Genomic DNA, 14,697 nt, shown 5'->3' on the forward strand with positions numbered 1-14,697 from the left:
AATGGGTGTTTTAAAACTATCTCAGTGAGGAATCAAAAATAAACAAGTCATAAGAAAATACTTGTGTCCCTTCAATATGTTATGTAATTTTCCTTTAGTCTTCAAATGTTGTTGTAAAAATTACATACAAAACACAAATCTGATGGTTGCATTTGTACATGTGTGGCAGTGTTATAGTTAGAAATGGAAATTTGGGTGGGCCCCTACTTATAGTGGATAAGCAGTGAAATCTCAGCAAATCATTTATGTTAGAACTTAAGTTTCCTCACAGTGTGTACATTTAAAATAAAATTGGTATATGGAAACAATTGGGACTTCTAACAGATTTGCACCGCATGGCCACAACCTTTCAGTGAAATGCTGCTTGCACATAATTTGTTGTATAAGAAGGAAGATCCCACCCAAATACTGCATCACAGTAACTTTGTCTTTGATTGGCCAAAGTCTGTTACATATTTTTAAAATATCATATTTGTCCAATATCTGAGCTGCTGCCTTCAGGGTGCATGGTTAAAATAAATACATTTTTTTAAAGCATGTTAATAAATTTACTTAAGTTTGGCATTCCCACAGGCTCAGATTTGAGTGGGTCTGGGTACTAATTGGGTGGGCCATAGCTACACCTGTGATATAGGGTGAGATCCTCACCCCTGCTCCAGCTCCTTTACACCAGATAAAAGTGAAGGAGCAGCATAAAAGGGCCCTGAAAGCCAGTAATCCAGGTAGGGGAGGAGTCTCCCAATGTAGGCACCGCAGAGACGATTGTAAGGCTATTCTCTGAGAACCCCCTTACAAGTCCAAGCTTAAAGGGTGTGGGGGGAATGGGAGTGGTGGTGTATCAGCCGTAGGGCCACACTCTGCCAACTCTGACTGAAGATATTCTGGGAGATTTTTTCCCCCCACATGATGTAATGTCATTAATTGTACTGTTTAACCCATTCACAATATCAAGCTAGCTACAGAGCAACAGCAATGAATAGCTTGAAACTTTAAACCTTTATACTCAAATACTTTAATTATAATTAAATGTTATGTTTTTACCTTAAAGCTGCCAACACAGAATGCATTCTGCTGTAACTTTGTCAATTTTGTGAAGCCAATTTTTGAATGCATTTTTTTTTTTTTTGCACCATTGGTCATTAAAACAGCAAAAATACTTTTTCTTTTTCACTGTGCCACTGTTCAAATGACCCCTCACCACCGTCATTTATGTTTTGGGTTTTTGTTTTGAACTGTTAGCTAAATAGCTAATACATTTTCTAGCACTCGGTTGGGAAATGCCGTGAAAAAACAGGCAACTTTCATGAGCGTACTTACGCGTCAGTTATGATAGTACTACCAGTTTCTATTACGTATTAGGTCATTACACTGCCAAGGGAAAGAAAAACACAATGAGATGACACCGTTCTGTTTTAACAATGAATGAACTTCTGTATGAATTATGTGCTTTCATTATATCAATTTGTTTTCTTAAAATATCCTATTAAAATCTCCCAGATTGCTTTCAGTAGTCACCGGGAAATCGATGCCGATTCCCGTAAACTCCCAGCCAGTCGGGGAGGGTTGGCAACCCTAGACCAAAGGTACCACAGCTGTCTGAGTTATGCCTGGGGCTAGGGGGGCCAAGGGGCCACGGCCTTCCCACTTTTGAAAGTGGACAGGCCTCGCCCATCTACTTTTCTCCACGGGCCCAGCCCCCTGCTCCTCCTCCTCCCCCCCCCAAGGCGCCACCCCCCAGCAGGCCAGAAGCTGGAGCCTGGCGCTGGTAAGAGCAGCCCGGGCAGCTGTGAGGAGCCATGGACCCTCCACCTGCCCAGGGTTGGGGGACCCAAGAGCAGCCCCTGGCCCGTGTCCCGCCCCCCATGTCCCCTGTCCAGGGCAGATGGAGGGTCCGCGACTCCACACAGCTGCCCAGACGGCTCTTACCATGGCCTGGCTGCAGCTCTTTGGCTACTGAGGCCCCGACCCCAGGCTGAACTGGGTTGGGGGAAGAGCTGCGCGGGCAGCTGTGAGGAGCCGCAGACCCTCCACCTGCCCTGGGTGGGTGACCTGGGGGGAGAGAACATGAGCCGGGGGCTGTTCTTGGACCTCGGGGGGAAGAAGAGGGGCAGGGGCGGGGCCACAGAGGGGGCAGGGCCTTGTGGACCCCCCACTTTTAGGAAGAATCCATTGCCTCTGCCTGGGGCTGCTGCCTCCCATCCTCCAAAGCAGTTCAGGATAGAGAGGGTGAAAAGGTGACTGTGTGGCACCTTCCCCCGCCTTTCCCTCTGGCCTGTGAATTCTGTGTTTCACTTCTAAGAGATGCAGCACAGAATCTCACCCGTGCTAAGTTTTTATTGTAATTTCCTTTTGGTGTATATATGTTGAGTTAAACTTTTAAAATCTAAAAATAAAACATATGCAAAACAGTATGCAGTATCTGATTTTTGTTTTCAAAAACATGGATTCAGACTAGGTCATGAAATAATGTTTATTCTGCTTTAACTATCATGTTGTTTTCATGCTAATGTTATGCATGTTGCTGCACTGTAATCCGTTTTTATGTAAACAGTGCATTGTCCCCAGAGTGAGTTTAGAGAAACATACACCCACAGTGTATCCACAGATAATTACAGTTTTAGAAACAGTGTTTAAAACATTATACCCTGCTCATAGAACATCAGCAAGATGTACTAAATAGCAGGGCAGAGAAGTGACTTGGGGTAGATTACTAGTTCCATGTTGTTGTTTTACAGGCCGTACATGGCCATTGGAACACTACGTGATCAAGTCGTTTATCCAGACTCAGTGGATGACATGCATGAAAAAGGATTCCAAGACCAGGATCTGGAATGTATCCTGCACATAGTTCATCTGTATCACATAGTTCAAAGAGAAGGAGGTAAATCCTATATTTTAGTAAATAACTGAACATCTCACAGGCATAGATGTTAGTGTAATATTATGAAAATATTGGGCCCAATTCTCCTTCTCACGCCTGTCTTAAAACATTGCAGCTACATTAACTCCACAAGATGCAAGTGAGAGGAGATTCAAATTCATTGTCAACTATCAGTTATATCTCCTATAAGGCTTTGACCAAAGCAAGCACATTTTTAGTAGTATTTTTTACAAGCATCCCCAGACTGAATGAGTTAAAAATAACTAAACTACAGCGAGTACCCTTAGAACCATCCTGTTATAACTTGCAGTATAAGTTACCATGGTATTCCCAGTATTCCTCATTCTAAGAATAGGGGACACTAAATACCTCAGCGCAGTAAATGTCAAGATATTAATGTCTCCTGTTGTATCTAGGGAGTTGGAGCACTGATGTCAATGAGTTTTTTGTTCTGTTGTGTTTTCCTGTAGAATATTTTCATAGTTCTGGTCCCACCAGTTCCTTTTTTGTAGTTTGAATTGACTCCCTTAGCAGTGTGCTTTAGTAATTGGTTTGTGACAGAACTACTAGCATTTAAAAAAGCAGAAGGATACCCAGGAGGAGGCTGTAGGTGGGCAGGCTGTGCAGCTATAGTTGGTGCTCCTTTAGGAGGAGATACTTGAGGTGCAGTAATTCATACTCTCGGAGACCAACTGTATCATTCTCACAGCGCACTTCAGCCCCAGTGGCTCAGGCAGTAGGACACTCAAGGTTAGTTTTGAATTCCAGTTCCTGCCTGGAGTCCATTACTCTGCTAAAAAAACAAGATATTGGTTTCTTTCTGAAAAACATATTGTAGTGGTGACTTTCTGTGCTACTGTGGAGTGTGGATAGTAATAGTTCCTGAGTATAACATTAGTAATCACTTATGTCCATGTGTGTAATGATATTTTTCATACCTATCCCATTTTTCCCAATCCACAATCCTGCACTCGTATTTTTACCTAGGTTAACATTTCCCATGTGAAGAATTTAATGATTGTGTGACCTACTGACCTAAAAGCCATGATGGTTCTGCCCTTTGGGTTTTTGGGACATTGCCCTGTTCAGATAAATATGAGAAAATAAAATCAAAGTAAATTAAATTTACTTTCATCTCCATTCACATTCAACATTCACATGTGTTAATATAACACACAGCATGAAACATTTACCAGAAGACTAAACCTGTTAGCCAGAGGTAGATGCAGAAGGGTCAAAGGGCCCAATTAACTAAACCGAGAATTAAAAATTATAACTATATTAATAAGTCTCAATTTAGCTTCTGTAATGGAAGGTGGGACCAAAAGCAGCAGCAGTGAAAGCAGCTAAGCTGTGGCTCTTATGGGCAGCAGCAGAATGGGCCCTGGGGATGAGGTGGGGAGGAAGTAATTTCAAAATAAACCCAAAACAAAACACACAATAAATAAAGTCAGAGCTGAATAGGAAGGATGGATCTATGCTTTTCCCCTGCTTTTTTATGCTAGCTTTCCACTATGAACTATTTTTCATAGTGGAAGGATATGTTACAGACACTTCTCCAAATAGCAGTGTTAGAAATATTTTTTAAAAGAAAGACATTTCATATCAAGCATCTGTGCTATAATAGCAATAGGCCATCGCATGGTGTATGTTCATAGGCTGTCAATGCTTTCCTGAGGTCTGTGGCAAAGAAAAAGGCCTTCAACCGTAGACAACTCGTGCCTCCCAATATGCGGTGGGACACTATGTGAACGGGAGGACACGTGACCGCCCCACATGTCTCCTCTGCCCAGTGACCCCACACACACCCTGCCCAGCCCGGGGCCACCATGCTCTCCTTACCCCCACGTTACCTGGCAGCTGGGTGGGGAGTGAGGAGCGGGACGGAGCCGTTTCTGCCTGAGAGAGCCTGGCTCCCCACCCGGGTTCTTCTGCCGGGGACAGGGACCAAGCGAGCAGGATCCCCCTCTTCCACGCAGCATGCTCAGCCCCTGTCCCTAGCAGCCGAGTCTGGGCAGGGAGTGGGCTGCCGCTACCTCCTAGCCAGGCTCCCTCAGGTAGAAGTGGCTCCGTCCCGCTCCCCGCCCAGTTCTGGCTGCTCGGGAGAGCAGCCAAACCTGCCAGGGAAGCGGAAGAGAGGGAGGCGCAAGGAGAAAAGGACAGAGCCCCTCTCCCTCCCTGCTTCCGGCAGGCTAATCTGGGGGGCACTTGACTCCCGCATGCCCAAGGGGGCCATGCGTCATCTCTGCATGCGCCAGTATGAATTGCCTGCTGCTCTGTATCTGAACACATGCAGCTAATTAGAGAGACAAGTTGGGTGAGGTAATATCTTTTTTTGGATCAAGTTCCAGTGGTGAGAGAGACAAGTTTTTGATCTACACAGAGCTCTTCTTCAGGTCTGGGAAGGTTACTCAGAGCCTCACAGCTAAATACAAGGTGGAACAGATTGTTTAGCATCGGTAGTTAGCACATATTCTAAGTCAGCATTTCTCAAACTGGGGTCCCTGAGGATACCCCAGGGGGTTTGCGGGCCACGCTGATCAACTCCTCCCCCTCCCTCACAGCACCTCCTGCATGCTAAAAGTCCGGCAGCACAGCGGGGTGAAGGCAGGCTTCCTAACTGCCCTGGCTCCGCACTGCTCCCGGAAGTGGCTGGCACGTCCCTGAGGCCCCAGGGAGAAAGGGGGTCTCCATGCGCTGCCCCCAACCTGAGTGCCGACTCTGCAGCTCCCATTGGCTGGGAACTGCGGCCAATCAGAGCTGCAGGAGCAGTGCCTGCAGGCAGGGGCAGCGCACGGAGAACCTCCTGTCCCCCCTATGTAGGAGCCACTGCCAGAGGGATGTGCAGGTTGCTTTTGGGAGCTGGAGGCCGGAGCTCTCACCCCCTCCCACACTCCAGCCCCCTGCCTTAGCCCAGACCCTGCCCCCCTCACCCCCTCCTGCACCCCAACCCCCTGCCCCAGCCTGGTGAAAGTGAGTGACGGTGGGGAAGAGAGCAGGGGGTAGGGCCTCAGAGAAGGGGCAGGGCCTTGGGACAGGGGGCGGGGCAAGGACTGAGTGGGGGGCTTAGGGGTCCCTGAAAAAATTTAAATGACAATGGGGGTCCTCGGGTTGCTAAAGTTTGAGAACCGCTGTTCTATGGGCCTATTCAAATGGAGTGGCCCATTAACACTTCTGCAGTCACAGGACCAAAAGAAAGGGGGGACGGCTAGTGGAGTTACAGATTGTTGTAATAAACGCTAACAATAAGGCAGTTACAGTGCTGCACCTAAAGAGCAGCCGTTGCCGATAGTGCTATATACTACCAAGTGGAAGACCCAGTATCAAGGTCTTGGTCTCCTGCTTCTGAGGCTGGAGGGCTTTCAGTCAGCCTTTCATCACTGCCCTCTGCCTGCTCTCCTGCCGGACTTTTGAACCTCAGATTTGGATATGTTCTTTATACAAATAATTCAAATGACAATATTATAATTAGTCTTATTGCAGGAGTAATCAGAGGTCCCAGCCAGGGTCAGGGCCTCACTGCACAAGGTGCTGCACAAACACATGGTAAGAAAAGTCCTCTTTTAGATTGCAAAGAGAGGCAAATCTAAAAAGCAGACAAAGAGACCAGGAGCGGGTTACAACATACCAGCAAAAAAAATCAGAGCCATGATAGACTCTCAGTTTGTTTGTTCCATTTCCCTCCTTCCTTCCTCTCCACAAGACAAACAACATACAAAGGGTGCAGGAGAAGGATGGCAATCAAAATATGTGTACTTTTATATGCATTACATACATTTTTATATGTGCATGTTAATAGATATTATATACCTTTTTAAAAAATACACATTACTATACCCAACAGGTCCTCATGTAACCATTATTAGTTTAGCCAATTTCTAGCAAGTCCTGTTGAATATCTGCGAGCTATTTTAACAGTTTACATGTTTTTATTATTTTTAAGAAAAGGGGCAAGATGTATATCTATAACAAACAGCATTTCTCATTATTTGTTGTTGTTCACCCTCTTGTCTTTCACATCCCACTCCCTTTGTTTCCCATCCCTTGCTGTATTATGTCTCTGTTAGGGCTGTGCCCTGAGGAGTTTACAGTTTGTCTATATTTTAATAGTCTGTGATTGCTGGGTACACATAATAAGGTGCTGTAAGGATTTGTGCTCCACTCCCTAGGGGTAGGGTTGAGAGAGCCAAATACAGCCTGGAGTAAGCAAGCCTGATTCTGATCTGACTTATACCAGAATAATCACATTGTCTTCAGTAGAGTTACTTCAGATTTACATCGGTACAAATATAATCAAAATCTGGCCAAGCGGGTGCAACTGCTGCGGAAGTCTCTGGACCAAGTTCAGTGGTGATGTAAGCTTGCACCCCTCCCGCGCACAAACTCCCTCCCAGAGCCCAATTCCTACTCTCATTATAGCCAATAGCAGAAGTTCCATTTACTGCACTGGGACTAAGATTTGGCCTAAAATGGGTCAAAGTGAGACAAAGGAAAAAAAACTTGCCCAGATTTGGCATTGAATAGATGTACTATCCACATGTAACTTACTCTCCATGGGGGAAGAAGAAGGATGTAACCGGAAAAGCAACTAACCAGCAGGTACAAGAAAAGGCAGGTCTTTTCCTCACCAATACATTAATTTATGCTGATCGAATCTGAACATTCCTAAACCCAAATTCAGCTCTGGTGCCAGCAGGCAACTCCCAGTGTGAGGTGCATTCCCTTAGGCTAGGGGCTGAATTTGCTACCCACATCATTGTTCTCCACACCGACTTGTCAGGCTCTGGGTTCTACATGGTCAGGCCTGGTAGCTGGAGTGTTGGTCAAAGCCAGATGTGGGGTTGGGACTGGGCCAGGGCCACTCTGAAACCAGGGCCCAGGGACAGGCTGTGGGTCAGAACTGGGGTCAGAGTCCACGTACAGACTAAATTAGGATCACAGTCAGAAAACGAGTTGAAGCCAGGCTGGAGTCAGTCCAAGGGTCTGGGGATCAGGAGGCTAATGCAGACCTGGAGCAGGGTCAGGGCAAGGCATGAACCAGGCTGAAGTAGACTGGGACAAGGGTTGGGGGCAGGAACAAGAACCAGATCAAGAGCAGGCTGGAAGCATAGGAAATCTGTAATATTTCGGGCCCTACCAAATTGATGGCTGTGAAAAACATGTCATAGACTGTGAAATCTGATCTCCCCCATGAAATCTGGCTATTGTAGGGGAGACCAGATTTCACAGAGCTAGGCGGCTGGAGACCGGCAGCTGCTGGCCAGTAGCCCAGCTCCGAAGGCAGCACAGCCACCAGCAGCAACGCAGAAGTGAGGGCAGCATGGTACGGTATGGCACCCAGTTCTGAAGGCAGCAGCGCAGAAGTATGGGTAGCAATACCAGGACCTTCCCACAATATCCTTGCGACCATCCTCCTCCCAGCCCGCTTTTGGGTTGGGACCCCCACGGTTACAACACTGTGAAATTTCAGACTTAAATATATGAAACCGTGAAATTTACAATTTTAAAAATCCTCTGACCATGAAATTGACCAAAATGGACCATGAATTTGGTAGGGCCCGAGTAATACTGCAAAGCAGCAGCAGGGTTCCTGGCCAGGAAGTGCTGTTGCACAGACTGACTTGCAGCTCTGCAGGGTCAGTGAAATACCTGTGCCTGGGGCTCATCTGACCTGGGTCTTGCTCAGGGATAGGCTGCTGCAGCATACTGAGTGATGAGTCACTGCAGGCTCTGTTGGAGGAGTGAGTCAGGACAGCTGAGAGAGCTGCCCTGGCCTGGCTGCAGGTTTGCCTCACAGATCAGATGAGGGGCACTTACCCTTGTTTTCTAGCTGTCTGATAGCCAGTTAATTTATACCGCCCCTGGACTTGGTCCAAGATCCACAAAAAGGACACTGATCGTGTCTACTCAGCTAGGGGAACCTAATATTGTGTTTATTTATAAAGCCCACAATGCAACTTTGTGAAGGTGCTCAGGATGCTGTCCAATAATTTTACAATAAAATAAATTAATAGAAACATAAAATATATTAGAAATAATAAATAAAGCCACGTGTAGCATTTGATGCTGAAAAGACATGGCCAGTAATCTAGAGTAAAGAGTTAAAAAAAAAAAAAGTCAATCTGGGTCTGTAGAGCTTTAATTCCCCATCCTGGGTCAAAGGGGTACATATTTAGCAACTGTCAGTAGCACTGCAGCCTGGGGCACACTGATCAGTTTATTACATTATAAAATCCCCAGACATCTGTTGTAACCTGCCTAGTGCTTGCCCAGTTTTGCCCGTTCAGGGACTGATGAACTGCTAAGCAAGTAGAACTAGTTCATGACTTTGCAGCATTATTATTTTGCATTACAATAGCTCCAGGAGCCTTGTCAGGACTTGGTTCCCACAGGCTTCGGCACTATATAGACAGACAGACCTGGCATATGCGCCAAAGACTGCACAGTCTGATAACTATAGTTCTATTTATGCTTTTGTCAATGAAGCTACACCACCCCGATCCTCAATTTGCCTATTTTTCAGTGTTTCAAAAGAACATGTGACTGTCTATTGACCATTTTGCGGTAGCAGAGTGCCACTCTCTTCATGTTGATGGGACTCAAGGGATGTACTTTACTGCAGCCCCAAATGTGCTCAGAACAAATGCCTACTTTTTGGTGTTGAAAGTGGGAGAGGACGATCCCGGAGCCTGTACAAGGAACTGAATTGGTGTTGCAATCAAATGTAGAGTCGTTTTGACAAGAGCGTCCACTTACGATACTCTGGCCAAGAGCATCCAGGCTGTTAAATGTGTGCTATTCTGACAGTCTGATTTTTTTTTTTTTTGCTTGATCGCTTTGTTACTTATATTCTGTCATGTGACTAAACTAACCTTTTAACTGTGAAATGTCTTTAAATCCATTCTGAAATCTCACAGTTCTCCTTTCATAAACAACTTTGGGGAGATTTTTTCCTCCCATTTGTAAAATGAATATATATACGATATTCAATATTCTTTACACCTGTGTTGTGCAATCAGAGACGAAGGAGAAGTATAAGGATTTGGTCCTTAACCTCTCTGCTTTAGTTTCCTCATCTGTAAGGGGATAATAATTGCCTGTGTCACCGGGTGTTGTGAGCTTTATTGAAGTCTCCAGAGCACTGAGATACTTGGCTAAAAGGTGCTATGTAAGTGCAAAGGATTTATCCACGTGCAATTGTTATTGCAAATATAAACTGTGAAGCTGGTTTATTGCAAGCTACACTACTAACTGTTCAGAGGAAGAGATCAGAGCACTAGAAATTAGCATTGATTTTAAATTTAGCCAACAGGTAACATTTATATTATGTTCCTTCCCTAACCATTATTAAGTCCTTATGTTGCTAAGTCTTGTGGAGGGGATGGATGAGGAAGGCATTAGAGGGAATAGGGCGGTGGAAACAAACGAAAATATTAGAATACGGTTAAAGTATAAGTTAAAGCAGATGCAAACCTGGCAATTTTGCCTTGATAAATGGAGGTCATATCTTCTTTTGGAGGGGACCATAGGAGGAGTTTACTAAACAGGTCATGTTCCTTCCATTTTCCAGCAACCTTTCCTCTCTTTTGCCTTCCAGCACTCTTGTACCGTATCTGGTATAGGCTGTAGGTGGACACAGTTCCCACTCTTAGTACATGCGCACACACAGACCACTTTGGATCCAGACCATCCATCCCAATACTTCCCTGGGGTTTCCTTTTTTATTAACGTAAAATAAAAAGAGAATATAAGCATCAGCCTCACTTACTTCCCGAGTTTAGTTGTTTGCATAGCTACTACTCTCTGTCCCTACCCCGGTTCCCCTTGTCTTACAGAGACACACCAAAACTTCAGTTCCCCTTGGTTGGAGCTCACCAGACCTATGGCATCTGTCTGCTGAGCTGAGTCTGCAGAATAGCACTCCATCTCGGTGCTGTGCTGGGTTCTAGCACCTGGGACACCCTGTCACAAAGAGCCCCCACATTCAGTTATCACCAGTGGCAGAATTCACCCAAATGGTAACTCGAGAGGGAGACAATTAAGCAACATTCTTTAAAGGAAATCAGTGGATAGGAAGCAATATACACTCAGCATATACTGAGAGCCAGATAGATCCTCCAGATTTGAGTCAAATGTAATTCTAAGGAATAATAGAACCTAGGACTGAAAAAGTTGTATTTCTCTGTCCTTTACGTGCATGTACATATATGAATAATGTCATTGTGTTACTATATATTTTACAATCAGGTAGACAGAAAATTCTAGGAATTCAGCTTCCAGCATTACTGATTCCCATTTTCATTTAGCTTGACCTCCCATTAGGAGACTTACTGAGGCTTCTTAAATGACAAAGGCACAGCTCTGGTGGGCCCTGGCACAATTCCAACAATGCAATTGTGTAGCCAAAAGCCTACAGCACCCTTGCAAAACCCTGCCTGCACTTTTCTAACCATAGACCAAAGCCAAGAAATGACACAGTCTAACTTGCTTACTTGACCTTGTTTACGGTGTTATCTGGCAACTGTTCATTTTGGATCAGGCAGCGGAAGCAGCAAAAGGTCTTTGTGGGTCTCCTTATTCCTCTAGTTTCAGTGCTGTTGGGTTGATCTGGAAATATATCCTCCTCCTCTTCCACCCCCTCTCGCACCTGTCAGACAGTCTCTCTCCTCTGTAAATGATTGATTGGGAGAAATGTGCTTACCCTAGTTTCTCCCTTTTAAAAATAATTTCTTGTTTTGCACTGTTCTATCAAGCTTAATTTTATTAAAATTAAGATTTTAATAAGGTAGCCTGCATAATGTCAGGAGTATGCCATAATGCTGACATAAACACAACTCCACAGTAATAAGAATAGCAAATAAAATGCATTCAAATGGGGTTTTTTTACTGATTTTTCTATGAGGAAGAGATGGTAAAAGAAAGATTTATGGAAAAATCTAACTATATAAACAGTGTCAAATTTTATAGAAATTGTGGGATCACTTTTTTATTAAAGGGGTGGAGAGGTTTGCATGCAAAAAAAATCTAAGTGTGCATGCACATGTGCTGCACAGGTACCCTTGTGTTAGCTGCCCATTTGTGCATACAATCTGCATTCACAGTTGCAGAGGCCTGTGTGTGTGACATTTCTAACTGTGTCACCAAAAATCTGAGCAGACATCATTCTTACCTGCAATAGCAAGAGAGTCACTCTGTAACTGTTATGGTTTCATATTTTGACTCATTGAATTCTCATTTATTTTCTTAAATTTCCTTTCTCTTTATCCTGTAGGTTGATTTTTTTAAAATTCCTATTCAACTTTTAAGGAAGTGTCGCATACTCTCCCATGAGATAAACATGCCATGAAAAAAACACACGTAGATATACACAGCTGAAAGAATACATTTGTCAAAGAGGTGACATGTAAAAATTTCAGAATTGCATAAGTGACTTAGGAGCCAAATCCCATTTTCAAAATTGAAGTGGGATTTAGGAGCCTATTTCAATTGAGACTCTATGGGATTTAGGATCATAAATCTTAGGCACTTTGGAAAATTTTACCCAGCGCCTTGATCTACCTCCTCTACCACACCACTGGGAATTTTGTTTCTGCTTTAAATTGAGGATTGCAGACATGCAGGGACTTAATTTTCTATGGTTTCCTGTTTTGTAGATTATAGTTCCATTTTGTTTGTATCTTTTTGAAGGCTGGGATGCTGTGATGGACTGGAAAGATGTCTTATCAGGAGGAGAAAAGCAGAGGATGGGCATGGCTCGCATGTTTTATCATAAGTAAGTGTATTCACTTGCTTTTCAGGCAGCCAAGCTTTGGAGGCTTGCGATAATGGTTTGAGCAGCGATAGTCTTTATACCCCCACACAATACTGGTCTGCAATTGCACAGGAAAAGAGACTTCACAGTTTGTAAGAGGTGTGTGTATGAGATCAGCTTTTTAGTTTGGGTGATGCTTCTTGTTTCTGCTTTGATTTGTCACTAAAAGCATTGCGTTTTCCAGACATTACTCTCCTTAGCATCTTGAACAAAAATGATCACATTGGGGCAGTCCTAGAAATATCGTGGGAAATATCATCATATGGGGGAGGTGAGTTTGAGACCTATCCTTTGGACCTTTACTCTTGGGCCACCTGAGGCTGGAAACTCTGCAAAGCAACACACTCAGCACCTGGAGGGATAGAAGCATCTTGAGTTGGTCTTTAGTTACCCCCTGATATATTAACACTGCTGAGTAATACAAGGTCAGCCCTGCACCCAGAAGTTCCACCACCATGCACCAAGCAAGATCAGGAAGCAAAAGCCATTTAACACTTATAGTGCAGTAGTGCCTAGAGGCCAGACAGGTCTGGGCCTCATTGTGCTAGGTGCTGTACACACATATACCACATAACAGTCCCAGCATGGGATTCAAACCTAGATTCCCTGCTGGGTATTTTATCTAATAAGAACATAAGAATGGCCATACTGGGTCAGATCAGTGGTCCATCTAGTCCAGTTCCCCCTCTCTGATAGGGGCCAGTGCCAGATGCTTCAAAGGGAATGAACAGAAAAGAGCAGTTTTGAATGATCCATCCCCTCTCATCCAGTCCCAGCTTTTGGCAGTTGGAAGTTCAGGGACAGCGGAGCATGGGGTTGCTATTAGCCAAGATGGACCTATCCTCCATGAATTTATATAATTCTTTTTTGAACCCAGTTATACCTTTGGCCTTCACAACATCCCATGGTAATGAGTTCCACAGGCTGAACGTGTGTTGTGAGAAGAAGCCTTTCCTTTTGTTTGTTTTAAACCTGCTGCCTGATAATTTAATCAGGTGACCCCTACTTCCCTTTTGTGAAGGGGTAATTAACACTTTCCTATCCACTTTCTCCACACCATTCATGATTTTATAGACCTCTGTCATCTCTTTTCTAATCTGAACAATCCCAGTCTTTTTAATCTCTCCTCATGTGGAAGTTCTTCCATACCCCTAGTCATTTTGGTTACCCTTCTCTGCACCTTTTCCAATTCTAGTATATCTTTTTTAAGATGGGTCGACCCAGATCTGCACGCATTTTTCCAAGTGTGGGCATACCATGCATTTATATACTGGCAATATGATATTTACTGTATTCTTATCTATCCCTTTCCTAATGGTTCCTAACATTCTGTTCGTTTTTTTGAGTGCCATTGCATATTGAGCAGATGTTTTTAGAGAACTGTCGATGACGCCAAGATCTCTTTGAGTGGCAACAGCTAATTTAGACCGCATCATTTTGTATGTATAGTTGGGATTATTTTTTCCAATGTGCATTACTTTGCATTTATCAACATTGAATTTCATCTGCTATTTTGTCACTCAGTGGATACTGGGTTTAGTGAGATCCCTTTGTGACTCTTCACAGTCACCTTTGGACTTAACTATCTTGAGTAATTTTGTATCGTCTGCAAACTTTGCCAGTTCACTGTTCACCCTCTTTTCCAGATCATTTATGAATATGTTGAACAGCACAGGTTCCAGGACAGATCCTTTGGTTACCCCCCTATTTACCTTTCTCCATTGTGAAAACTGACCATTTATTCCTACCCTCTGTTTCCCATCTTTTAACCAGTTACTGACAGGGCCGGCTCCAGGCACCAGCCCAGCAAGCAGGTGATTGAGGCGGCCAAGGGGAAGGGGCGGCACGTCAGGCTGTTTGGTGGCAATTCGGCGGCGGGTCCCTCTTGGAGGGAAGCACCTGCCGCTGAATTCCCGCCGAAGAAGAAAGCGGCGCGGTGGAGCTGCCACCGGAGTGCCGCCGATCACAATTGCGATCGCAGTTTTTTTTTTTTTTTTTTTTTTTT

The 14,697-nt window shown here is 44.4% G+C and overlaps 1 protein-coding gene across 1 annotated transcript in view; it reads left to right on the forward strand.

Annotated features, from left to right (window-relative positions):
• The first annotated feature begins 2,696 nt into the window (after nt 1–2,696).
• The window catches only part of LOC113408176 (ATP-binding cassette sub-family D member 2-like), a 17,967-nt gene continuing 5,966 nt past the window's right edge, over nt 2,697–14,697 (forward strand). The window contains exons 1-2 of the mRNA XM_026661166.1: nt 2,697–2,881; nt 12,569–12,653. Coding sequence (XP_026516951.1) covers nt 2,719–2,881; nt 12,569–12,653 — 248 coding nt within the window. The 5' untranslated portion in view covers nt 2,697–2,718. The remainder of the gene's footprint in view (nt 2,882–12,568; nt 12,654–14,697) is intronic.

The sequence above is a fragment of the Terrapene carolina genome, unplaced genomic scaffold (assembly GCF_002925995.2).
Source record: "Terrapene carolina triunguis isolate 2854851 unplaced genomic scaffold, T_m_triunguis-2.0 Scaffold940, whole genome shotgun sequence".
Taxonomy (NCBI): Eukaryota; Metazoa; Chordata; order Testudines; family Emydidae; genus Terrapene; species Terrapene triunguis.